General features: G+C 43.9%; 1 protein-coding gene and 1 long non-coding RNA gene across 2 annotated transcripts; both read right to left on the bottom strand.

The window, feature by feature from the left end:
• Positions 1-949: 949 nt before the first annotated feature.
• Positions 950-13,707, bottom strand: LOC120553776. The gene is given in 4 exon segments (XM_039792477.1): positions 950-1,806; positions 9,156-9,324; positions 9,858-9,942; positions 10,092-13,707. Coding segments are annotated over 4 exon segments (4,116 nt in total). The 5' UTR covers positions 13,097-13,707.
• Positions 13,708-14,834: 1,127 nt separating this feature from the next.
• On the bottom strand, positions 14,835-23,079 carry LOC120553529. Its single transcript, XR_005638181.1, has 2 exons — positions 23,021-23,079; positions 14,835-15,201 (listed from the first exon to the last, which is right to left on the bottom strand). It is a non-coding gene; the product is annotated as an uncharacterized LOC120553529 (long non-coding RNA).
• Positions 23,080-27,679: the final 4,600 nt, after the last annotated feature.

The following is a 27,679-nucleotide window of genomic DNA, read 5'->3' as shown; positions in this document are numbered from 1 at the left end:
ATTGCTTGTCCTGGATTATCTTTTTCTAAATAGGTAACTAGCTGTGGTTTATTCTCATCGAACAGAGTGTCTTCGGCTGAAATATCGTTATTCTGTGTGTCTAATGTACCAGCCTGTTTTTTGCTGACCTGTATGCTAAAGTGTCCTAATGGATCATTCCCAGCCTGGTATGCCCTTAGCACATAGACATCGGTATCTGAGATCTGAGGATCTTTTAAAGTGAGAAACAAAGGGTTACATTTATCGTCCTCACACTCACTGGGAGAGGAGGCTTTATACATTGTGAGTCTATGTTTCAATGATGTTTTCCCTTCTTTTGCTGGGGGGTTATATCCCCATTCGTCCGGTCCTGTGTTAGTGATTACATAGCTCCAATATGAACACCATTCTATATGTATAGTATACTTCACATATATATTTTTCTGACCACACATATGCCTTCTGACGGCCTCTACAGTCAATTACTGAACATAAATCAAAACGTGCGGTATCTGTTTCTCCTTTAGTAAAATGTAGCGTCAGTATGGGTTTGGCAATCCTAAAAGATCTTTTGAATCTTTTGTGATTGGAATTTGTACTGTTTTGTGGAATAGAGTTACTTACACGTGCAGTGTTACTGTGCTGACGGGGAGTTATGGATGACCTAATCTCAGGGGGAAAATTAAGATTAGTGTGACAACTAAAGAAATGATTATGGCTAAAATTGCTATTGTTCCCTGTATTCCACAAAACTCTAGGAGCCTCAATTTGTTCCCTCTTTTGTTCTCCATTTTGTTTTACTGGTGAGAATTGAGTCAATTCAAAATGGGGTACTTGGGGGGGAAAAAATTTCAAAGAGATTCCCCAGGAGGTTAAATTTTTCTTAAACTACCAGAAAGAGACAATATTTTCTGGTTTTGCTGTGTCTAATTCAAATTCATCATTATAACAATCAAAACCTGATTTTTGTTCACAGCGTGGTCAAATCAGTCCTAACCTCCTCTAGTGTTCGGGAGGGCGCCTGGGCGGGTGCACAGTGTGTTAGGTGGTGCCAATTAGCTCCTGTTTTACCTCTAACTTTCAGGGCGTGGGTTGAGCTTTCAATCACTTCCCATGGTCCTGTCCACCTTGGTTCTGTCCACTTCCGTTTGTGAACTCTCAACCTCACCCAATCGCCAGGCTTTACAGGAGTCTCTGTTTCGCTCTGCGGTGCTTCCGTTGCAGCTTGGACCTGTGAAGACAATACTCGAGTGAGATTAGTGAGAGCCCTCATATAATCGTCTGCTTCTATCTGCCACAGATCCAATACTGGGCCTATACCGCCCTCTCTGGGCGGCCCTGGCATTGGTCTGCCTGTCAGTAACTCGTGAGGTGACAGGTGAGTTTTATTACTCTGTGAAGATCTCATAGACATCAGTGCCAGAGGCAGTGCATCTACCCAATTCATTTTGGTGTTATGACAAGCTTTGGCAATTTTTCTTTTCAAAGTTTGGTTAGCCCTCTCCACCAGACCTTGTGAGGGGGGGTGATACACTGATCCAAACTTGTGCACAATGCCAAAATACTTTTCCACTTCACTCAACTTTTGGCTGGTGAAGTGGGATCCATTATCTGATCTTATGCATCTGGGGACCCCATATCTGGGTATCAGTTCGTTTTTTACCCATTTTACCACTGAGTTTGCATCCTCTTTCTTACATGGGATAGCTTTAATCCATTTGGTGTAACGGTCTACCATAACCAAAATGTATCTGTATCCCCTTACCATGTTATCTGCCCCCATGTCTGTATAGTCTATACAAATATCTTTGAATGGGGCATCTGGAACTGGAAAACGTCCCATTGGGCATTTGTAGGGTCTTTTATCATTGTGAGCATTGCAATTTTCGCAGTCTTTTATGAAGTTTTCTACCATTTCTTTCATGTATGGATGCCACCAGTGGGCTTCCACTTCTTTAGTGGTTCTCGTTCTGCCAACATGGGTTGGTCCATGGGCTTCTTTGATTAACAAATGACAGAGTTTTGCAGGTGCCACCAAGCGACCATCATGTGATCTCCAAAGATGTTTGTCTGACTTTGTTGCACCTTTTGAAAGCCACTGATTGTGTTCATAAACTCCTGCATTTTCCTGCATTTTCTCTGTGTTCTTCAGTTAGTCCAGGGGTGTTTTCTGTCTGCAGGCATATCAATTGTCTGCTGTAACCTCCTGCCTTTTTAGCTGCTTTGTCTGCGGCATCATTACCTTTAGCTACAGCTGAGGTTAAATTTTGGTGTCCTTTGCACTTCATTACTACTATCTGTGTAGGGAGCAGAATGGCCCTGAGAAGATTTTGGAGTGCACTGGAATGTTTAACTGGGGTTTTTTGACTGGTCAGAAATCCCCTTCTTAGCCATTGTGGGCCATCTTATGTACGCTCGCCATGCGCATATGCTGAGTCAGTGTAAATGTTTACTCTTTTGTCTTTCCCTATTTCTAAAGCTTTGGTTAATGCTATCACTTCAGCTAATTGGGCAGAGGCTGGTTGGGGAATGATTGCTGAGTCTAGGGTCTCAATTTGCTGTCCCTGTTGTTGTACTACTGCATATGAGGCTACGTTTCCCTGATCTCCTCTATAACAGCAGCCATCACAGTACAATGTCATTTCTGGATTTTCCAGTGGGTTTGCTTGTAGATCTTCTCTGAACTTCAAGTCTTTTTGTGCCACAAATTCACAGTCATGTGGTTCATGTTCTTCTGAGTTCAGTCCATTGGCCATGTTTGTTCTTTCAGTTTCATAACTGATTTCATAACTGACACGTGCCATGCGTTTTTCAGCCTTTTGAAGGGCCCTTTTTGTTGATCCAAATTTAGGTTCTCCTTTTCTCTCCCAATCCGCCTGAGCTTTGGATGCTTCCCCCCTCTCGTGCATTATTATCCGTGCTCTGTATGTTCCAGTAGGACATGGATCTGTATTCCCTGGCATTAGTCTTCTGTCTTGCCAATCTTTCCAAATTTTTTTCTAGTTTCTTTTTAGTTTTTTATCTGTTTGTAGGTTCTGTGGTGGCTTCAATTTTTTGGAAAATCTTATTCTTCCAGTCTTCTGTTATTTTGTTTAGGAATAACTCCAGGGGCTGTTTGTCTGCCATTCTGCTAAATAGACTGTCCCTGATTTCTAGTGAGCAGTAGGTGTTTAAACTAAGGATAATAAAATCAAATGAGACCAGGAAGTTCTTAGACTAATGACTTAAAAATCAAACAAAACAGTAAAATTAATTATTATTTTTTATATATAAATATAAATAATAATAATTTTTTTTTAATTAGTCTATGTCAGAGTAAAAATAAAAGTTTGATTAATAAAAAGAGAAATGAATGTAACTAGAGAGTTCTAAAAAATAACATAGATTTTAAGCAGAAAAGTAAAATTGATCTATTTTGGAAATAAAAAATTAAATGAAACAATAAAATTGATTTATATTGTGGAAACCTAAAAAAGAAATTAGAGAATCTATGTTGGGATAAAAAATAAAAGTTTGCTAAATAAAAATGAAATGAATGATACTAGAAAAAATAACAAATAGATTTTAAGCAGACAAGTAAAATTGATCTATTTTGGATATGAATAAAATTAAACCAAAAATAAAATATAGAAATTAAAACAAAAGAATTAGCTTATAAAAAATAAAAGTTGCTTAATAAAAAGTGAAATGAATGAAACTAGAAAGTTTTTTTTTTTTTTTTTCAAATCTTAGTTTGGTGCTTGGTGACACTTGTCTCTGTAACTTTTTATTTTATTTATTTATTTTTCCAGGTGTGATTTGCTAATGCTCAAAATGATAACTACTAACTACTAACTACTATTTTACTAGCCGTATATTTCTTATTTAATTATAGCACTTATTTTCATCGGCTTTGGATTGAGTAAATAAAGAAAATTACACTCTGTTTGCAGTGTTGTATTTTTGTCCACAAGATGGAGCCACTTTCTAATCACACAGGACTATGCAAAACGGTTTTCTTCTTCGCTATATTATGACAAAATAGGAATAGTTTACACGCACTTCCCAACCCCTTTTGCCACAGAGTAAAACTCAAAGATCTGTTTGTTTTTTCCACTTAATTCAGAATCAGTCTTCTACCATTTTCAGGCGGACACTTGAATATTGTGAATGTGTTACTCCAAACAGAACTTTCTAATAAGTTTTTTTCAGTTTAAGAATCCACCCCACATTTCCCAGTCACTACAGAATAGGCGCTAATGGACGCTTTTTCTGTTTAAAACCACACTGCTGAGCTAGCACGCTCTCAATTCAACAAACCAGTCTTATTTACACAATTAGTTATTTTACAATTCGCAACCAACACTGCTGGAGTCACCTTCCGTAAACTCCCAATTTCAACACAGTCGTACACTAGGCTATAGTTAATCACACTACACAAACTGCTCGAGTCACTGCCGCGGACTCAAATTCCAACACAATTCTATTTAAAAAATATTAATAGTATTTACAGTAGGCCTCTGTACAGTTTCCTAAGTGTATGTTCACACAATTTGACTATACCTATTAAATTGATTTTCCTATTTCCATACTATGGTCACGAGAAAAAACTGGACAGCTCCTACCCCTTCACAGCTGCAGAGGCTAATTTTCTGCCGCCGCCATCGCAGTCTTTTATTTAAAAATTTTCAGAGTCTAACTTGGCCGGCTGTTCCTACGGACTTGTACTTATTCTTTTCAAGGTCTAATTCCTCGGCCGACTTCACGGACTTTTTAAAATATTTTTTCAGGGGCCGACTGTAGACTACAGACTTCTATAGACTATGCACACGGTACCAACACTTTCAAAAGCTTCGCCTTGGCCGACTTCTACGGACTTATTGTGTGTGCATTAGCCTAATAATACCATGGATTTCACAGGCCATTTAAGCTTCCCATCACCACATATATCACACACAAATCACATACAAGTACTGTTGACTTATCGTTTTCAACGTAGTTTTCAATTGGTCATTACTTTTTCAATTATTTTTACAGATTTAAATAGACTTACAAGTTGAGGGCTGTTGAGACTCTCATGCCTAATATTTCCTACATAAACCTATGCCAAGTTATGATGAAACAGGTTTGGCTTACCTTTTAGTTTTGGGCCCGCATGAGAGAGTCAGCAGCCTCAACTTTTCCGTCTTTTCGATTCTCCTCCGTCCTTCTTTCAGAGATCACCACGTCAGGGTCACCAAGTTGTAGAGTATTTACGTGTTTCTGAATCTCTGAAGAAGGAGAGCCTGGGGTCCAGATGAAAGGTTAACACAAAGATTTATTAATAAAAATGATAAGTCAAAATACAGAGAATTACGCTGCAGTGGGCCTTGAAAATAGTTGCTTAACCCTAAAGTTCCCACATCTATTTCGCCCTGAACCCCTGTCGGCCCCCTGCTTTATTCCTCCAATCCAGGGGCGGTTACTTTTCTCCTTCAAGAGTAAAAGCCTTCCTCATAGGCTCTTTGTTGGCATGGTGACAGGTTGGACGCGTCTTTTTGGTTTCTTTGCTATCCAATTAGGAAGGACATGCCCTAAACTCTGCCCCCTAGGGGTCATTTGCACCCACAGATCAATAGGTTCTATCATGTAGATGTTAAGTCTTACAAGTTTACATGAATTAACATTCTATTGTCCTAACCCAGACTAAAGCACCAGGAGGTTGGAGACTGAGAGGCAGAAGATTATTTCCTGCTGTGTGGCAAAAGGTTTCTCTTTATATGATAATAGTTGCTTTTAACCTAATCAATTTAACCAAAGACAGGAAGAGAGGGGGAGAGGAATGGTCTGTCTTTACCTATAGTTAATAGAGACAAAAGGTGGTGACTGTGTTAACCAAATCAGTCTAGACATTAGCAGTTATATACATTCATTCCTATTTTCATAACCCGGTTACAGCATACAACTTATTACTTAAAACATACATGGTTATAAAAAGCAGCACTGTTACAACTTTATTTTACTCAACACTATCTATGAGCTGTTGGCCGGCAGCTAGCTAGCCCAAAACTCCAGTTTCCCCTGCATTTCAATTCAGACCATTCTCCTGCACGATTTTCTATCCCAGTAGGCTAATCTCTGGTAATTTAGAAAGTCCAAATTGATATATTAATCAATATGCTGAAATCTCCTAGATTTTGCCACTAGAGGTTTTGACATGTCAAGCTGCTTTGGTTTTATTTCTCTTTTTATATTATTATTACTGATCCAGCTGGTAACTAAGCTTGTATCCTATTCTTTTTTTTTTTTTGTGATCAAATCTTTTTATTTTATTTTAACAAGACCGTACATACAGGAATGTATACGCCTCAAAAATAAAGTACAGAACATATATTCACATACCTGCATATACATAGAAACGCATGATTAATAACTAAGGTGAGTAAGAAAATAAAGAAAAAAAAACAAGAAAAAAAAAAAAAGACATATCCCACCCACCCCCTGGATCCAGAACTCCAAATCTCGGTTACACATTAAACCTGCAGTCCGCGGAGGGTAGTTAAAAGTGAAAGCCAAGCCTCTATTGCCGACTCTTTTGCTCCGTGGACTCTAGCTGTCGACAACTCCAAGTAAACAATATCCAAATATGTTAAAACCCAAGTTCGAAAAGAGAGTGAGTGTGGAGGTTTCCAAGGTGTAGCAACAAGTTTTGTTGCAGCCGAGCAGGGGTCCGTTCCAGGTAGGAGGTTTAACAAACTCTGAGTCTAACCCTGAACTCTGAGTTGATTTACCCTGAGATGGGAAACTCTGAGTTTTCGGTTCCAGAACAGCTGATTTGAGTTGGTTCAATCAACTCGGAGTATGTTCACTCAGGGTTATGCGCGTGCACAAAAGGCAGTATGAATGGAGCCATGATTCTACCATTCACCATGGTAACAACCACAAACAAACGAGTCGGCGGAAATACTCATGCGCACAAACAGCGAGTTTCATACTGTCTATGGTTTTAACGTTTGAACATGCATTTCGTTAAAAAAAGCAAGACAGCGGCTGCTTCTTCAAAAGAGAGAGAATTGGTGTGGGAGAAAATTGCTGCTCAAGTCAGTGTGTACACATTAACAGTGTATTAATTTCATATTTAATCACAGTTAACTTATAATATTAGGCTACTGGTGAAAACTGGAATTGTAGGCTACACCTATAATTTTATTCAGGTGCAATCCTGCGGGCGAAAAAGTAAACTATACTATTCCCATTCTGAGGCTGCAGCACCATGATCATTAGAGCGATCACACTTTTCTGACGGCTCTACATACAGTGGCTTTACTATTATGATCCGCTACTGTTATAAAGAAAACTGCCGTTTGCAAAAAACGTAATGCGACACAAAGAATCTGCTGGGATATTAAAGCCTGTCCACGATGTTCAATTAGTGGAAGGATAAGGTATCTACATATCTAATAGACTGTGATAAAAAAATACCACTCAAATCGGTTATGTGGAAATGAAAAAACATCTAGTCGGGACAAAATCTCATCTCCCGACGTAAACTCTCTGAATTAATACAGCTTTTTCATCAACGGGATCGTCGACAAAAGGACATGACATGTTTGAGAAAAACACTGATCCACACTTTATCCCAGTCAAATGTAGGCTCCAAATCTGGAACATCTCTCCTCCACACCGTGTCCAATGCCATGGGTCTGTAAGCATAACGCAGCAAGAACCAGTATAGTCTCGACACAAAACCCCTTGTACTCACAGCAGAGTAGAACAGTTTTCGAAATGGGTGTGGTGTAAGAGGGACCTGTAAAGGGACACCATTACTTTTGTCGTGCTTCCAAGGTGCACTCCCAGGTGAGGACTTCTTCTCTGAAATAGATAGCAATAACTTCACAGACACAGATATGTATTAATACAATAGGCTTCTATAGAAGGAGAGCATCACTCCGTAAGCAGACTCCGCAGTCTGCTTCTCACCAGTGAGCTCTGATTCTCTTCCTCTTTTGCCTGTCTTTTATTGAAGTTTAACAAGGGCAGTTACATATCACACACGAACATCTGTCTCTACAAAGTGGGCTGTTGCTTTTGATGGATTGTGACTGAGCCAGGTCTTGGTGTCCTCCGTCCTTGCTTACTGCATTCCACAGAGGAACATGTCCTCCTTTGCACGATGCAGGCCACCTGTGTGCAGCCTTGGTTCTGTTCTCGTGCAGCATACTTTTAGCTCGTTAAGTCTAGGCAGCTTGCTGTAATAATTAGGCAGTATATTATAGGAACATAAGTCATTTGGTCAGCAAAGCGTGTGTATCTATATCCCACAATTCCCCCTTTTGAACTCTACTAGAGTTCAACATACCAAAAGAGAAAAGAGGTCAGAGAATGAGATATTCCAAAAAACAAAAATAGAGTCAGAACATGGCACGTCTAGGTAAAGGCACTTCTAGGTAAAAATCACTTCTAGATAAATTGTAAAACACTTCAGTAGAAAATGTAAAAGATGGTAAAAAATGTAGAAAATGGAAAAACACTTCTAATATTAAGAGCATACTTCTGTTAACTTTTTATGGAATAAAAGTTCCCAAATCCTGTTTGCGGACTCACCTAAGTGAGTCCACAACATATTATTTACAATTACAAGGCACTTAAGTTCTTCTAGGGTAACACCTAGGTGGGGCAGTTTTGGCGGGAGAGTTCAAAATTATACCAGAAAATGAAAGTAACAATGGGGACGCTATGTACCCCTAAGATCACCTTACAACACATCTAGCAAGCTTATTCCTTCCCTGGCAAGTCTCTTCCCATACAAGTTACTTATAACAGCACCGCTTTAGAAGTTGGTTTTAACCCTCAGCTCAGACTCAAACCAGACAACTCCTGCAATTTGCACACAATGAAAAATGGTTAATGAAACGCGGTCGGATGGGCGTGTGTTAAAGAAAACACGCCAATAAGTTGGGTTCAACGGTGGATGGTAGCTTGTTGCGCTACATGTAGGAGAGAAGAGCGCTTATTTCACCTTTCTCCCTGGTGATTCTCCTCTTCCGGTCACAGGGGTGGACTACCCTGGACCTCGTTGGACACTGGAGAGGATTATTCTGCCTCTTTTTCCCTAGTGTCTGGCGGAGAGCCCTCCCGCGCTGGCAGCCAGATCTCTGGCTACTTCCTTGGTGGAGCGGCCTGGCTCCTGGGCAGCAGCAAACTGGCTCCAGTGGTACCACTGTTTACCTTTTTCGCCTCGAGCTGTACTGCGTGGGATGTTCTCGCCGTCACTCTGAAGGGCCCCTGCCAGCGAGGTTCAGACCACTTCCTCTTAATTGCTTTCAGGAGCACCCACTCAGCGTCTGGAGGAGTTTTGGTTTCTGCGTTTGGGTGTGCTGCGGTCACCTGTTTAGAAAACAAAGAGACTGTGCCCTGTAGCTGGCGGAAAAAAGCTTTGTGAGAAATGGTTACAGGTGAAGGCTCAGTAAGTGGAAGCTGAGACCAGGGCCCCGGGAAACACCTCCCTGTTTGTAGCTCATATGGTGAGAGGCCTGTCCTACTGTTTACTGACATTCTTATCGACATGAGAGCCAGGGGGAGGGCTTGCAGCCAATTCATCCCTGTTTGGTTGCATATTTTAGACATTTTGTTTTTTAAGGTCAGGTTCATCCTTTCTACCTTGCCTTGAGATTCAGGGTGGTATGCGGAGCCAAATTTATGCTTTAGCCCCAACATGAGTTCCACCTTTTGCAAATCTTTTTTTTGAAATGGGAACCATTATCTGACTTTATCCTTTTTGGGGAACCCATGCTGGGGAATGTATTGGTTGATTAGAAATTTAATTCACGGTCTGAGCGTCTTCATTTTTTCGCGGGCATGGCCTCTGGCCATCCAGTGTAGGAATCCACACACACCAGCAAATACCTGCAACCTTGTACCCTGTTCGTCATGTCAGTGTAGTCAATCACAATCTCTTTCCCTGCCACTGTCTCAAGGGGGGTACTGTCCCCCGTCTGGGTTTCACTGTAGGCTTAGGGTTGAATGCTTGGCATTGGGGACAGGTCTTGGTTACCTGCTCTACCATTGGTTTCATGAATGGATGCCACCAATGTTGTAGGTTTCTCAACATCTGACTGATTCCCTACGTCTCCCCCCTGAGCTTCTTCTAGGGCCGTCTCCGTACCCCTGGTGGCAGAATAGGTCTACCATCCGGGCCCCGCCACAACCCCTCACTTTGTATAGCTCCCCTGCTTTTCCAAACTGTTTTTTCTTGGGGGGAAGCTCGTGCTTGTAACTCAATGATTGTTTCTTTGCTAAGCTCGGCCCTGGTTTCTAGGTCTGCAGTCATCATTAGATGGTGTGCCAAATATCCTGCTGCGGTTTTTGCGGCGCTGTCTGCTGCTTCATTTCCCTTACTCACTCTATCTTGAGTATTGCTGTGGCCCTTACATTTGACTATAGCTACCTTGGCTGGTAGGAGAATAGCTTTTGCTAATCTTTTCATTTCTTCCTCATGTTTAATAGGTTTTCCTCCTGCTGTCAAAAACCCTGCTCTCTGCCACTGTGGTAATTCGAGGTGAGCTGCTCCTGTTGCATAGGCTGAGTCAGAGTATACAGTTACAGCTTGATTTTTTCCTAGCTCTAAGGCTCTGATGAGTGCTTCCACTTCTGCTTTCTGTGCTGACTGCGCACCTTGCATCTTTTCTGCTTCTAATGTTACCACTTCCCCTCCTGTGTCTTCAACCACTGCATATGCTGCTTTCAGTCCCTCAGTCTCATGTCTAAAACAACACCCATCTGTGAATAGCACTCTTCCTTCCCCTAGTGGTCTGACGTTTTCCACTTTTCTTGTCCTGTCCTCACACTCATGTGGTTCCCCCTCCCCCATCTGGTCTGCCATGTTAATGCCTTCATGTGTAAAGGTCAGGTTTGGGGCCTGCAAAACTTTGCTGATTTGCCTTTGTCTGGTTGGTGTGAGTGAAAACATGGCTGAGTTAACAAAGGACACTATGCTGTGGGAGGTCAACACTATCAGGGGGTGTCCCATAACTATGTGTGATGATTTCTGAATGCATTTTGCCACCCCTGCAGCATGTTGTGTGCAGGCGGGCTTTTTCAATTTGTTCAAATGGGATGCTCATGTAGTTCAACACTACTCTGTCACCCCCTTTTTCTGAAACAAAACCCCATTAGTTGCTTGTTTTGTTTCAGAAACATCCAAGTGGAAGGGCAGGGAGTTTGGGCAGGCCAGATTTGCTGCTGCAGCAAGGGATTGTTTAAGTTTAATGAATGCCTCATTGCCTTCAAATGTCCAGTCTAAGGCTGAGGACAAATTGCGCATGCCCTGTTGGCGTACCATAGCCCGGAGGGGATCTGTAAGGTCGACATAGCCTGGAACATAGGATTTGCTGTAGCCTGTCAAGCCCAAAAATGACAACATGTCTTTCACAGTACATGGTTTCGGGTGGGCCAAAATAACTGATCTGTGTGCAGGGGAAACACCTACACCACTGCCTGAAAGGATTCTGCCCAGAAAGGTAACTTCTCTTCTACAGACTTGTATTTTCTTCCTGCTTACTTTATAACCCTCCCTAGCCAGGGTGGTCAAAACATCTTTGGTAGCCTGCAGACAGGCAATTGCGGTGGGTGCAGCTATCAGAAGATCATCTACATATTGTACCAGAACGGTGTCAGGTGGTAGGGTACAATCTGTCAGTGAGTTTTTCAGAACTTTGTTAAACAGGCCTGGGGAGAGGTTAAACCCTTGTGGTAGGCGTGTGTATCGCATGGGGCGACCCATGTATGTGAATGAGAAAATATCTCGCAGATGTTCGGCCAGAGGGAGGCAGAAAAATGCATTTGAGAGGTCTAAAACTGTGTACCAGTGGTGTTGTGGTCCTATGTCAGCGAGAGCAACATGTGGGTTAGGTACAGTGAGAGTGGTGTCTACAATGAGATAATTTATGGCGCGCAGGTCATGAACCATCCTATATTTACCTGTTTCTGCTTTCAAAACTGGGAGGATAGGTGTGTTCCACTGGGAACGAGAGGGTTCTAACACCCCTGCCTCAATCAATCCTGTGACTGTATCTGAAATGCCTAGCTGCTTTTCCCTAGAGCATGAGTATTGTGGTATCCATACAGGCGGAGATGGCCTAAGGTGAAAGGTCAGCGGGGCACAATGCACTAAACCTACATCAGTCGGTGTTTGTGACCAGAGAGTGGTGGGAAGACCATCTAACATGGCTTTAGCATCTTGATGGTCAGTCCTTTCCCTACCATGGTGCCTAGCAATTAAGTCATGTTGGAGAAAAGCTGTGTCTCGACCCTCACAGAGAATGCGGAAGGTTTTGGTGGAGGGAGAGTATTGAACCTTGGGGAGAGGAGTGAGTGTCCAGTCGGTGGCAGTCAGGGCTGTCTTGACCATCGGGCCTAGGGATTTAGCCTCATACCCTGGGTGCAGGGCGAGTGAAACATGTGGGGCAGATTCCTCAGTCATAACAAACCATGGCAACTGATCAGGGGTTAGCTGGACCGCGGCGGCTACGCCTTCAGGTCCCACAAAGATGTTTTGAGAGTGGATGTCCCATCTGGTGTCCGCTATCGTGTCAAAAGCGTCTTGATAACAGAGATCAGAGTGGACATCATAATTTAGGGTGACATGTGGGGGATCTGGGGGAGGGACAAAGGGTGCAACTTGCGAGATCCAGGGCTTCCAGAGGAAGAACTGTTTCAGGATACCCCCGGAGCCCGGGCCTTCTGGAGACAACATAGCCCAGTAAATGTCAGCGTAGGAGTCAGAGGTGGGGGAAAGGATGTATTGTCCGTGGCCCTGGTTTCCTTCAGAACAGGTCATTTGACGGCCGTCAGGGAAAGTCAGTAATATTCCATCAGCACAACACAGGATAGACACGCCCAGTTTTATGAGGAGATCTCTGCCAAGGAGGTTCATAGGAACCGTGGGAGAAACAACATATGGATGGAGGACGCATTGGTTCCCTATAGCTGTATGCAGTGGTTTTGTTATTGGCAGTTTTTGCTTTTCCCCAGAGAAACCCATCACCGTAATGTGACTTGGTGAAATGTGTTGTGATGGACAATGTCTGATTGTTGAGCAAGTAGCTCCTGTGTCAACTAAGAAGGGCTGAACAGTTCCTTCTACTCTCATGGACACCATGGGATCTGCCGTGGTCCCTGGGTCCTGTTGCTCTGCTGGGGAGTGTCATTGTGGCAACTGCTGGCCTGGTTCCCAGCCAGTCCAGTTCCATTCAGCCATCTGCAGTTGCGCTTGGGGTGGACCTGTCGGTGGTCCCTGCGGTGGCTGGTATGGACCCCTTTGCTGGTAACCCCTTCCCCCTTGGTGACTGACCCCCATTTAGCGGACACTCCCTAGACCAGTGTCCCATCTGACCACAGGCAAAGCAGGCCCCTGGAGTTCCCCCTCGGGGCGGGCCGCCCCGCCCCCTCCCTGGTCTCCCTCCTCCTCTCCCATATCCCCTCCCACTATTTTGTTGCCATTGGGGAGGACCCCGCCTATAGGGTGGGGGTTGGGCATAGGATTGTGGTTGTGTGTGTGGAGGGGCTGGGATCCAGTCAGGAATGGGGAAAAGGTCAGGAGTGGGGGGCCCTGCAGTTAAAGCCATGACATGTCTGCCTTTTTTGTCCTTGTCTTTCTTTCCCTCATTAATCTTTTGCCTAGCCTCAGCTAATTGCATTTTGAGCAGTTGAGCCTGAAGCTCTTTAAGGCCAGATTCCTCTGTGTCTTGGTTGTCTTGAGCGCGTGTCATGTGGAAAATGATGTGGCGTTCCCACTTAGTGGAGTCTGCACCAATCATGTCTGGATTTTCCTCAATAGCCTGTTTAACTGGTTCTGGAACTCCCTTAAGCACCGCAGTTCTGTACCACTCTTGCTGTACTCCTGGTTTGCCAGGGTGACAGCCTGTCTGATTTATCCATTTTTCCTTACAGCAGTCTAGGAAGTCTCTAGGGCTTTGTTTGGCATCCCACTTGAACTTGGGGATGGCTGCAGCATTGGAAATAGGGTATCTGTCCCTCAGGTGTCTACCTATGGCGGTAGAGACAAGGTAGAATGGAGTGGAGTCTGGCATAGTACTGGTACCAGCCCCTAACTCAAGCTCCCTCACATCTGTAGCTAGCATACAACGGTGAGTTATAGCCCTAAAGTCTCCCAAAGCTAATTTGTGGCCTGCTGTTAACCCATCCAATTTTCCTAGCATCGTGCCCGCCCTCCGTTATTGGTGGGAGCTCATCCACCAGACCCTGCAGATCACCCATAGTAAATGGTCTGTACTTGTCTTGAGTCCCTACTCTAAGGAGAGGAAACAAATGTTTGGGGCTGTCCTGACCTTCATTCTCTTTTCCTGTCTCCAAAATGCTGCTAACAGTGGATCTGTGCATTTAGCAATTTCCCCCTGATCGGTCAGTATCTGATTAACATCTTTCCTCATTTGTATTATCATATCCTCTGCCTCCTTCCCTGTCCCATAGGCCGCTTTCACTGCTTTTTCCATTACTTCTAACTGCTCCCCAACTGGCTTATATGGTCCTTTAATTCCCCAACCCCCGTCATCTATTTCTCTATCAAATTCTCCGTCCATTTCCTTAACTAGTAACACTGGTCTTTATGAGATTGCCAAAATATGCTTATTAATTTTGCCAGAAATATTTATCCAAAACTGCCACACACTCAATACTTCTAAATTGCCACACAGAAATCCCTTGATCTAAATATCCACAATTTACTTCAACAGTCCACTGCTTTATGTTAACACCGTCAGGTTTCAGGCAGTGCTGCTGCTTCAATTGCTTCTATTTAGCATTCATACACATTGGTCATTCATGCATTACCCTTAATTTGGATGAGTCAATTTCTCATTTCATTTTTTTTTATTTTATTTTTTTTTTTAAACCTTGATTGTGGCCAGTTGAGATTTATGGCACACTATGTCCCTGGTTCTCAACCCTTAAACAGGAAAGTAATATTCCTATTTGACACCAAAATCAAGTTTCCCTATACCGTGGTTTTGGCCAGCTGGGAAATATGGCACGCTATACCCTGGTACCCAGCCTCTGCACAATCGAACTAGCTCAATTGTCTGACACCAAAACCAACAAGTCATGTGAACATTGGATTATTTTGTCATATCACCTAAATAGTGTGAAATGGTTCAATAATACAATCGTTCACCAGTCATACCTAGGAGACTTCAACTCCTTTGGGGACTTACCTCTACTGTGGAGGACTTACCCCAGGGGACTTACCTCTACTATGGAGGACTTACCCTTATTAACCTTAACTTAACCTTTTTGTTTTTAAGATGTCTCAATTCTCGGGTGTTTCAACCCAGCCAAAACCGCTCCTCGTCAGGACACGGGTGGAGTTGCCAAACTCAGACTTTCACAAATATTTCCTCATATTTGTTCCATAAACCATACCATATTTCCTGTACCTTTATAGAAATGGAAGTTGTCACTATGTATTGAATTAATTAATTTTAGCGGTCTGTGGGTTACTAAGACGTTGAACACCCTTGATTTAGAATAGTCAATGCAGAATAATGGTCTGCTTACCTTATTTATGGCGCCAGATGTTCAACGCGACTTTTCACCCTTGGACCGAACTTTTCCAACCAATTTGAAGAATCCTCTTTTTGTTTTTATCCCGGACGGGCCCCCAATTGTCGTGCTTCCAAGGTGCACTCACAGGTGAGGACTTCTTCTCTGAAATAGATAGCAATAACTTCACAGACACAGATATGTATTAATACAATAGGCTTCTATAGAAGGAGAGCATCACTCCGTAAGCAGACTCCGCAGTCTGCTTCTCACCAGTGAGCTCTGACTCTCTTCCTCTTTTGCCTGTCTTTTATTGAAGTTTAACAAGGGCAGTTACATATCACACACGAACATCTGTCTCTACAAAGTGGGCTGTTGCTTTTGATGGATTGTGACTGAGCCAGGTCTTGGTGTCCTCCGTCCTTGCTTACTGCATTCCACAGAGGAACATGTCCTCCTTTGCACGATGCAGGCCACCTGTGTGCAGCCTTGGTTCTGTTCTCGTGCAGCATACTTTTAGCTCGTTAAGTCTAGGCAGCTTGCTGTAATAATTAGGCAGTATATTATAGGAACATAAGTCATTTGGTCAGCAAAGCGTGTGTATCTATATCCCACAATTTCCCCCTTTTGAACTCTACTAGAGTTCAACATACCAAAAAGAGAAAAGAGGTCAGAGAATGAGATATTCCAAAAAACAAAAATAGAGTCAGAACATGGCACGTCTAGGTAAAGGCACTTCTAGGTAAAAATCACTTCTAGATAAATTGTAAAACACTTCAGTAGAAAATGTAAAAGATGGTAAAAAATGTAGAAAATGGAAAAACACTTCTAATATTAAGAGCATACTTCTGTTAACTTTTTATGGAATAAAAAGTTCCCAAACCTTGCTTTGGACTCACCTAAGTGAGTCCACAACATATTATTTACAATTACAAGGCACTTAAGTTCTTCTAGGGTAACACCTAGGTGGGGCAGTTTTGGCGGGAGAGTTCAAAATTATACCAGAAAATGAAAGTAACAATGGGGACGCTATGTACCCCTAAGATCACCTTACAACACATCTAGCAAGCTTATTCCTTCCCTGGCAAGTCTCTTCCCATACAAGTTACTTATAACAGCACCGCTTTAGAAGTTGGTTTTAACCCTCAGCTCAGACTCAAACCAGACAACTCCTGCAATTTGCACACAATGAAAAATGGTTAATGAAAACGGCGGCGGTCGGAGGGGCGTGTGTTAAAGAAAACACGCCCAATAAGTTGGGTTCAACGGTGGATGGTAGCTTGGCACGCTACATGTAGGAGAGAAAGCGCTTATTTCACCTTTCTCCCTGGTGATTCTCCTCTTCAGGTCACAGGGGTGGACTACCCTGGACCTCGTTGGACACTGGAGAGGATTATTCTGCCTCTTTTTCCCTAGTGTCTGGCGGAGAGCCCTCCGCGCTGGCAGCCAGATCTCTGGCTACTTCCTTGGTGGAGCGGCCTGGCTCCTGGGCAGCAGCAAACTGGCTCCAGTGGTACCACTGTTTACCTTTTCCTTCGAGCTGTACTGCGTGGGATGTTCTCGCCGTCACTCTGAAGGGCCCCTGCCAGCGAGGTTCAGACCACTTCCTCTTAATTGCTTTCAGGAGCACCCACTCAGCGTCTGGAGGAGTTTTGGTTTCTGCGTTTGGGTGTGCTGCGGTCACCTGTTTAGAAAACAAAGAGACTGTGCCCTGTAGCTGGCGGAAAAAAGCTTTGTGAGAAATGGTTACAGGTGAAGGCTCAGTAAGTGGAAGCTGAGACCAGGGCCCGGGAAACACCTCCCTGTTTGTAGCTCATATGGTGAGAGGCCTGTCCTACTGTTTACTGACATTCTTATCGACATGAGAGCCAGGGGGAGGGCTTGCAGCCAATTCATCCCTGTTTGGTTGCATATTTTAGACATTTTGTTTTTTAAGGTCAGGTTCATCCTTTCTACCTTGCCTTGAGATTCAGGGTGGTATACGGAGCCAAATTTATGCTTTAGCCCCAACATGAGTTCCACCTTTTGCAAATCTTTGTTTTTGAAATGGGAACCATTATCTGACTTTATCCTTTTGGGGAACCCATGCTGGGGAATGTATTGGTTGATTAGAAATTTAATTACGGTCTGAGCGTCTTCATTTTTTGCGGGCATGGCCTCTGGCCATCCAGTGTAGGAATCCACACACACCAGCAAATACCTGCAACCTTGTACCCTGTTCGTCATGTCAGTGTAGTCAATCACAATCTCTTTCCCTGCCACTGTCTCAAGGGGGTACTGTCCCCCGTCTGGTTTCACTGTAGGCTTAGGGTTGAATGCTTGGCATTGGGGACAGGTCTTGGTTACCTGCTCTACCATTGGTTTCATGAATGGATGCCACCAATGTTGTAGGTTTCTCAACATCTGACTGACCCTACTATATGTCCCACCCCATGAGCTTCTTCTAGGGCCGTCTCCGTACCCTGGTGGCAGAATAGGTCTACCATCCGGGCCCCGCCACAACCCCTCACTTTGTATAGCTCCCCTGCTTTTCCAAACTGTTTTTTTTTTTTTTGTTGGGGGAAGCTCGTGCTTGTAACTCAATGATTGTTTCTTTGCTAAGCTCGGCCCTGGTTTCTAGGTCTGCAGTCATCATTAGATGGTGTGCCAAATATCCTGCTGCGGTTTTGCGACGCTGTCTGCTGCTTCATTTCCCTTACTCACTCTATCTTGAGTATTGCTGTGGCCCTTACATTTGACTATAGCTACCTTGGCTGGTAGGAGAATAGCTTTTGCTAATCTTTTCATTTCTTCCTCATGTTTAATAGGTTTTCCTCCTGCTGTCAAAAACCCTGCTCTCTGCCACTGTGGTAATTCGAGGTGAGCTGCTCCTGTTGCATAGGCTGAGTCAGAGTATACAGTTACAGCTTGATTTTTCCTAGCTCTAAGGCTCTGATGAGTGCTTCCACTTCTGCTTTCTGTGCTGACTGCGCACCTTGCATCTTTTCTGCTTCTAATGTTACCACTTCCCTCCTGTGTCTTCAACCACTGCATATGCTGCTTTCAGTCCCTCAGTCTCATGTCTAAAACAACACCCATCTGTGAATAGCACTCTTCCCTTCCCTAGTGGTCTGACGTTTTCCACTTTTCTTGTCCTGTCCTCACACTCATGTGGTTCCCCTCCCCCATCTGGTCTGCCATGTTAATGCCTTCATGTGTAAAGGTCAGGTTTGGGGCCTGCAAAACTTTGCTGATTTGCCTTTGTCTGGTTGGTGTGAGTGAAAACATGGCTGAGTTAACAAAGGACACTATGCTGTGGGAGGTCAACACTATCAGGGGTGTCCCATAACTATGTGTGATGATTTCTGAATGCATTTTGCCACCCCCTGCAGCATGTTGTGTGCAGGCGGGCTGGCGTTTTCAATTTGTTCAAATGGGATGCTCATGTAGTTCAACACTACTCTGTCACCCCCTTTTTCTGAAACAAAACCCCATTAGTTGCTTGTTTTGTTTCAGAAACATCCAAGTGGAAGGGCAGGGAGTAGTTTGGGCAGGCCAGATTGCTGCTGCTGCAGCAAGGGATTGTTTAAGTTTAATGAATGCCTCATTGCCTTCAAATGTCCAGTCTAAGGCTGAGGACAAATTGCGCATGCCCTGTTGGCGTACCATAGCCCGGAGGGGATCTTTAAGGTCGACATAGCCTGGAACATAGGATTTGCTGTAGCCTGTCAAGCCCAAAAATGACAACATGTCTTTCACAGTACATGGTTTCGGGTGGGCCAAAATAACTGATCTGTGTGCAGGGGAAACACCTACACCACTGCCTGAAAGGATTCTGCCCAGAAAGGTAACTTCTCTACTACAGACTTGTATTTTCTTCCTGCTTACTTTATAACCCTCCCTAGCCAGGGTGGTCAAAACATCTTTGGTAGCCTGCAGACAGGCAATTGCCGTTGGGTGCAGCTATCAGAAGATCATCTACATATTGTACCAGAACGGTGTTAGGGTGGTAGGGTACAATCTGTCAGTGAGTTTTTCAGAACTTTGTTAAACAGGCCTGGGAAGAGGTTAAACCCTTGTGGTAGGGGTGTTATCGCATAGGGCGACCCATGTATGTGAATGAGAAAATATCTCGCAGATGTTCCGCGAGAGGGAGGCAGAAAAATGCATTTGAGAGGTCTAAAACTGTGTACCAGTGGTGTTGTGGTCCTATGTCAGCGAGAGCAACATGTGGGTTAGGTACAGTGTGAGTGGTGTCTACAATGAGATAATTTATGGCGCGCCAGGTCATGAACCATCCTATATTTACCTGTTTCTGCTTTCAAAACTGGGAGGATAGGTGTGTTCCACTGGGAACGAGAGGGTTCTAACACCCTGCCTCAATCAATCCTGTGACTGTATCTGAAATGCCTAGCTGCTTGTTCCCTAGAGCATGAGTATTGTGGTATCCATACAGGCGGAGATGGCCTAAGGTGAAAGGTCAGCGGGGCACAATGCACTAAACCTACATCAGTCGGTGTTTGTGACCAGAGAGTGGTGGGAAGACCATCTAACATGGCTTTAGCATCTTGATGGTCAGTCCTTTCCCTACCATGGTGCCTAGCAATTAAGTCATGTTGGAGAAAAGCTGTGTCTCGACCCTCACAGAGAATGCGGAAGGTTTTGGTGGAGGGAGAGTATTGAACCTTGGGGAGAGGGTGAGTGTCCAGTCGGTGGCAGTCAGGGCTGTCTTGACCATCGGGCCTAGGGATTTAGCCTCATACCCTGGGTGCGGCGAGTGAAACAAAATGTGGGGCAGATTCCTCAGTCATAACAAACCATGGCAACTGATCAGGGGTTAGCTGGACGGCGGCTAGCCTTCAGGTCCCACAAAGATGTTTTGAGAGTGGATGTCCCATCTGGTGTCCGCTATCGTGTCAAAAGCGTCTTGATAACAGAGATCAGAGTGGACATCATAATTTAGGGTGACATGTGGGGGATCTGGGGAGGGACAAAGGGTGCAACTTGCGAGATCCAGGGCTTCCAGAGGAAGAACTGTTTCAGGATACCCCGGAGCCCGGCCTTCTGGAGACAACATAGCCCAGTAAATGTCACGTAGGAGTCAGAGGTGGGGAAAGGATGTATTGTCCGTGGCCCTGGTTTCCTTCAGAACAGGTCATTTGACGGCCGTCAGGGGAAAGTCAGTAATATTCCATCAGCACAACACAGGATACGACACTGCCCGTTTTATAGGAGATCTCTGCCAAGGAGGTTCATAGGAACCGTGGGAGAAACAACAATATGGATGGAGGACGCATTGGTTCCCTATAGCTGTATGCAGTGGTTTTGTTATTGGCAGTTTTGCTTTTCCCCCAGAAACCCATCACCGTAATGTGACTTGGTGAAATGTGTTGTGATGGACAATGTCTGATTGTTGAGCAAGTAGCTCCTGTGTCAACTAAGAAGGGCTGAACAGTTCCTTCTACTCTCATGGACACCATGGGATCTGCCGTGGTCCCTGGGTCCTGTTGCTCTGCTGGGGAGTGTCATTGTGGCAACTGCTGGCCTGGTTCCCAGCCAGTCCAGTTCCATTCAGCCATCTGCAGTTGCGCTTGGGGTGGACCTGTCGGTGGTCCCTGCGGTGGCTGGTATGGACCCCCTTTGCTGGTAACCCCTTCCCCTTGGTGACTGACCCCCATTTAGCGGACACTCCCTAGACCAGTGTCCCATCTGACCACAGGCAAAGCAGGCCCCTGAAGTTCCCCCTCGGGGGCCGCCCGCCCCCTCCCTGGTCTCCCTCCTCCTCTCCCATATCCCTCCCACTATTTTGTTGCCATTGGGGAGGCCCCGCCTATAGGGTGGGGGTTGGGCATAGGATTGTGGTTGTGTGTGTGGAGGGCTGGGATCCAGTCAGGAATGGGGAAAAGGTCAGGAGTGGGGGGCCCTGCAGTTAAAGCCATGACATGTCTGCCTTTTTTGTCCTTGTCTTTCTTTCCCTCATTAATCTTTGCCTAGCCTCAGCTAATTGCATTTTTGAGCAGTTGAGCCTGAAGCTCTTTAAGGCCAGATTCCTCTGTGTCTTGGTTGTCTTGAGCGCGTGTCATGTGGAAAATGATGTGGCGTTCCCACTTAGTGGAGTCTGCACCAATCATGTCTGGATTTTCCTCAATAGCCTGTTTAACTGGTTCTGGAACTCCCTTAAGCACCGCAGTTCTGTACCACTCTTGCTGTACTCCTGGTTTGCCAGGGTGACAGCCTGTCTGATTTATCCATTTTTCCTTACAGCAGTCTAGGAAGTCTCTAGGGCTTTGTTTGGCATCCCACTTGAACTTGGGGATGGCTGCAGCATTGGAAATAGGGTATCTGTCCCTCAGGTGTCTACCTATGGCGGTAGAGACAAGGTAGAATGGAGTGGAGTCTGGCATAGTACTGGTACCAGCCCCTAACTCAAGCTCCCTCACATCTGTAGCTAGCATACAACGGTGAGTTATAGCCCTAAAGTCTCCCAAAGCTAATTTGTGGCCTGCTGTTAACCCATCCAATTTTCCTAGCCAATTGCCCCCGCCCTCCGTTATTGGTGGGAGCTCATCCACCAGACCCTGCAGATCACCCATAGTAAATGGTCTGTACTTGTCTTGAGTCCCTACTCTAAGGAGAGGAAACAAATGTTTGGGGCTGTCCTGACCTTCATTCTCTTTTCCTGTCTCCAAAATGCTGCTAACAGTGGATCTGTGCATTTAGCAATTTCCCCCTGATCGGTCAGTATCTGATTAACATCTTTCCTCATTTGTATTATCATATCCTCTGCCTCCTTCCCTGTCCCATAGGCCGCTTTCACTGCTTTTTCCATTACTTCTAACTGCTCCCCAACTGCCAAATTATGGTCCTTTAATTCCCCAACCCCGTCATCTATTTCTCTATCAAATTCTCTCCCGTCCATTTCCTTAACTAGTAACACTGGTCTTTATGAGATTGCCAAAATATGCTTATTAATTTTGCCAGAAATATTTATCCAAAACTGCCACACACTCAATACTTCTAAATTGCCACACAGAAATCCCTTGATCTAAATATCCACAATTTACTTCAACAGTCCACTGCTTTATGTTAACACCGTCAGGTTTCAGGCAGTGCTGCTGCTTCAATTGCTTCTATTTAGCATTCATACACATTGGTCATTCATGCATTACCCTTAATTTGGATGAGTCAATTTCTCATTTCATTTTTTTTATTTTATTTTTTTTTTAAACCTTGATTGTGGCCAGTTGAGAGTTATGGCACACTATGTCCCTGGTTCTCAACCCTTAAACAGGAATAATAATTCCTATTTGACACCAAAATCAAGTTTCCCTATACCGTGGTTTTGGCCAGCTGGGAAATATGGCACGCTATACCCTGGTACCCAGCCTCTGCACAATCGAACTAGCTCAATTGTCTGACACCAAAACCAACAAGTCATGTGAACATTGGATTATTTTGTCATATCACCTAAATAGTGTGAAATGGTTCAATAATACAATCGTTCACCAGTCATACCTAGGAGACTTCAACTCCTTTGGGGACTTACCTCTACTGTGGAGGACTTACCCCAGGGGACTTACCTCTACTATGGAGGACTTACCCTTATTAACCTTAACTTAACCTTTTTGTTTTAAGATGTCTCAATTCTCGGGGTGTTTCAACCCGCAAAACCTCCTCGTCAGGACACGGGTGGAGTTGCCAAACTCAGACTTTCACAAATATTTCCTCATATTTGTTCCATAAACCATACCATATTTCCTGTACCTTTATAGAAATGGAAGTTGTCACTATGTATTGAATTAATTAATTTTAGCGGTCTGTGGGTTACTAAGACGTTGAACACCCTTGATTTAGAATAGTCAATGCAGAATAATGGTCTGCTTACCTTATTTATGGCGCCAGATGTTCAACGCGACTTTTCACCCTTGGACCGAACTTTTCCAACCAATTTGAAGAATCCTCTTTTTGTTTTTATCCCGGACGGGCCCCCAATTGTCGTGCTTCCAAGGTGCACTCACAGGTGAGGACTTCTTCTCTGAAATAGATAGCAATAACTTCACAGACACAGATATGTATTAATACAATAGGCTTCTATAGAAGGAGAGCATCACTCCGTAAGCAGACTCCGCGAGTCTGCTTCTCACCAGTGAGCTCTGATCTCTCTTCCTCTTTGCCTGTCTTTTATTGAAGTTTAACAAGGGCAGTTACATATCACACACGACCAACATCTGTCTCTACAAAGTGGGCTGTTGCTTTTGATGGATTGTGACGGAGCCAGGTCTTGGTGTCCCTCCGTCCTTGCTTACTGCATTCCACAGAGGAACATGTCCTCCTTTGCACGATGCAGGCCACCTGTGTGCAGCCTTGGTTCTGTTCTCGTGCAGCATACTTTTAGCTCGTTAAGTCTAGGCAGCTTGCTGTAATAATTAGGCAGTATATTATAGGAACATAAGTCATTTGGTCAGCAAAGCGTGTGTATCTATATCCCACACTTTTTAAAGCCGATCTCAGCTGCAAATAAAAGAAAAAGGAGGTACGTGGGATACCATGCTTAAGACATATGTTCTGAAAAGTGAGTAACCCCCTTTCCCCATAAATATCACCGAGAGTGCAAACGTTTTTAACTTCCCAATCAGGAAATCGAATAGGACGACCGCCAATTAACAATCTCTCATTGTTAAATATTGGAGTGTGGGTCCCAAACAAAAGAGCAACCAGCCAACTTCTCCACCCTCCTCCATATCAGTAGCAAATGTGAAATCATAGGACCAAATCTCAAACGGCAGGGATGGGGTGAGATTTTGGAATGCAGAATATTAGTAAATGAGTATGGCGCTATCATCCACTCCTCCAAAGCTCGCCAGGACACTCGAACATCAGACTGAAACCAGGATAGGAGAGGTCTAAGTGTGAAGGCCCACTCATAGAATTTGAAGTTTGGGAGGGACAAGCCGCCAGCTTGACTTTCTCGCTGCATAGTGGTGAGCTTAATGAGAGATCGTTTGCCATGCCACAGAAATTAATTTATTGCCGATTGTAATTTGCTCCAATACTGAGGGGGTGGGGGAAGGGGGGGGGAAGGGGGAGCATCGAGCTGACGAAATTGACTCAAAAAATATTCATTTTAATTATGGCTACCCTGCCACGAAGTGAATTTGGCAGGTTAGCCCACCTGTCCAGATCCGCCACAACTTTGTTAAGTGTGTTAGAAAAATTGTTTTTAATGATTGTCTGTATGGAGGAAGAGATATCTATCCCCAGATAAGTAAAGCTTTTAGTGACTGGAATAGATGCAGGGATGGGAACATTACACATTGCCTGATTTAGAGGTAACAAGGCTGACTTCTGCCAGTTTATTTTAAAGCCAGAAAGCTTACCGTAATGTTCAAAAGTTGACAAAACCTATGGGATACATTGCACAGGGTTGTTTATATACAATAAAACATCCGCATAAAGTGAGACATGATGGCGTGTTTCCCTAATGGAGATTGGAGAAATTGTGGGTGAGCCACGGATGGCTTGCGCCAGTGGTTCAAGAGAAAGGGCAAATAACAGAGGACTAAGAGGGCAGCCTTGTCTTGATCCTCTCGTGACAGCAAAGGGAGAAGAGCTAGTTTTGCCTGTAAGCACTACAGCTGTTGGGTTATTATATAGCACCTTGATCATATTAATGAACTGCAAGCCGACCCACATGAACTCTAACACCGACCACAGAAATGGCCACTCCAGGCGATCAAAGGCCTTCATTGCATCGAGTGAGAGGACAGCGGCAGGGAACTTAAGCCTTGAGCACCATCTATGATATGTAATAGTCTTCTGACTTTATCTGTAGCAAGTCTAGACTTTATAAACCCTGTCTGGTCACTATGAACCAGTCCTGTCATATGGCCTTGAAGCCGCTGGGCCAGTAGTTTTGCATAGATCTTTAAATCTGCATTTAAAAGCGAGAGAGGCCTATAGCTGGAGCACTCAACTGGATCCTTTCCTTTTTTAAGAAGCAGTGTAATTAATGCTGAATTAACATCCCTAGAAAAAGATCCCACTCTGATAGAATAAAGGATCATGTCCAATAACAGAGGGCCGATGAGGGACCAAAAGGTGAGGTAAAATTCAGGAGGAATTCTGTCCGGCCCTGGTGATCTACCTTTACGCATGTCCCTAACAGCCGCCTCACACTCCTGCAATGTGACAGGGCCATCTAGCTTTGTGGAGTCAGCAGTACCACGACTGGGTAGTTTGACGTCATTCAAGAAAATACCGCTGACATGTTTGTCAAAGTTATTTTCCGACTTATATAGCTCCTGATAAAAGGAGGCAAAAATGGCATTTACTTTCTTTGGGTCACATTGTATAGTGCCGTCTTCGTCTTTAATGCAAAAAATATCAGCAAAATGCTCATCTGTCCGCAGTTTCATTGCTAGTAGATGACTGGGTTTTGAGGAATTAAAATAGTACGTTTGCCTTGTTTTGTGCATGAGGAATTCTGAACGGCACCTCAGAAGACAGTTAATCTCTTTTTTAATCAGTTCCTTCTGTAGGGCTGTGTAGTCGTTAAAATTATGTTGCACAGAGGCATCAAGGGTCGCATATTTTAATTCTAAATCTTTCAATTTGGCAGCACGTTCCTTATTTCGTGTTGAGGCGTATAAAGTGGTGTTACTCCTTATAAAGCCTTTCACTGCCTCCCAAAGTATTCTTGGATCAGAAACAGAGCCGACATTAAATTCCAAAAATTCACTAAAATTTGTTTCAAACTGAGTTTTGAATGTTTCATCTCGCAATAAGGAGGAATTGAAACTCCACCTGGGGGCTTTAGTGGAGGATGAGCAAACAGTGACCGAACAATATATTGGTTTATGATCAGACCAGGTAACTGGAATGAAATGCGCGTTTTGAATATTTTGAAACAGGTCTTTAGAGGCAAAGATAAAATCTAGTCTCGAGAAGGATTTATGTCTCCCTAAGTAAAATGAGAAGTCTTTTAGGGAAGGGTTTAGCAGACGCCAAACGTCAACCATGCCCGTTTCGGATGCCCAATGGCGCAACGCCTCAGATGCAAAACGTTGGTCCGTAGTCTCACTACCACCTGTTCTGTCCATGCTGCTGTCCCACATCGCATTGAAATCTGCACCTAGAACTAAATGAAACCCTGTGAGATCAAGCAAAGATTTAGGTAGTAATTCAAAAAAAGTAGCATTAAATGCATTAGGGGCATAAGCAGAAATAAGTGCAATGTATTTCCCATCCATACAAATTTTTGCAATGGCTATCCGACCTGCATCATCCGCCCAAGAGTCAATCAAATCGAATTTCAGTTTGCGTTTACACAATACCATTACTCCTTTACATTTCGTAGCTGCAGATGAAGTTGCAATAGGGTGATAAAACTTATTGGTTAACCAACCCACATCTTTGCACAATAAATGTGATTCCTGGACCATAGCAAAATCTATATTTTTCTTGCGGAAAAATTCAAGTACAGTTGTCCTTTTGTTGTTAAGAATGTTAAGACCCCTGGCGTTGACCGAAATAAGATTTAGAGCTGTCATATGCTAGAAAAAATGGCGAGATAAAAAGTGTAGTTGTCCCCACAACAGTAAGAGAAAAGTCTGGATCCATAAAAGAAAAACAGCCCAAAACAGAAAAAGACAAAAAATAACAAAAACATCAAAAAAGAAAAAGGAAGGTGAGGAAGCAGAATACTGTCAAACCTCCCTGACAAATCCACAACTGGATAACTAACTCAAGGAACTGAGAGTTTCTGGCCACTCAAGTGTGGCAGCGGCACCACCAATTATCAAAAAGCGAAACCGCAGCAGTGTGAACATTTTCATCAACATTAAAGCATCTGCCTTACAACCGTGTGGTACACCTTTAATGGACCACAGCGCCCCCAAAGACACCCCCCACACAGACATACATGACCCGCAACCCAGGCAAAAATGAGAAATGCCTACCTGTTAATAAAGCACCCATAGTCTACAAATCGTAAAGAAGAATGCACCTATAAAAACAATAGTAAAGACAATAACAAGTCAAGAGTGCACAAATTGGGCAAAAAAAATAAAAAAGGATCAAAAAGGAAAACACATCACCAACCTCCAGCGTTACAAACTCGAAATGTTCATCTAAATGTCTATCGGAGAGGGAGGTGGAGATCGAAACCTCAGTTATATTGTCTTACCGGAGACACTCAGAAAGGTGC

The sequence above is a fragment of the Perca fluviatilis genome, chromosome 23 (genome assembly GCF_010015445.1).
Source record: "Perca fluviatilis chromosome 23, GENO_Pfluv_1.0, whole genome shotgun sequence".
NCBI lineage: Eukaryota > Metazoa > Chordata > Actinopteri > Perciformes > Percidae > Perca > Perca fluviatilis.
Note: the sequence above shows the minus strand (reverse complement) of the source record. Positions and strands in the feature narration are given on the sequence as shown.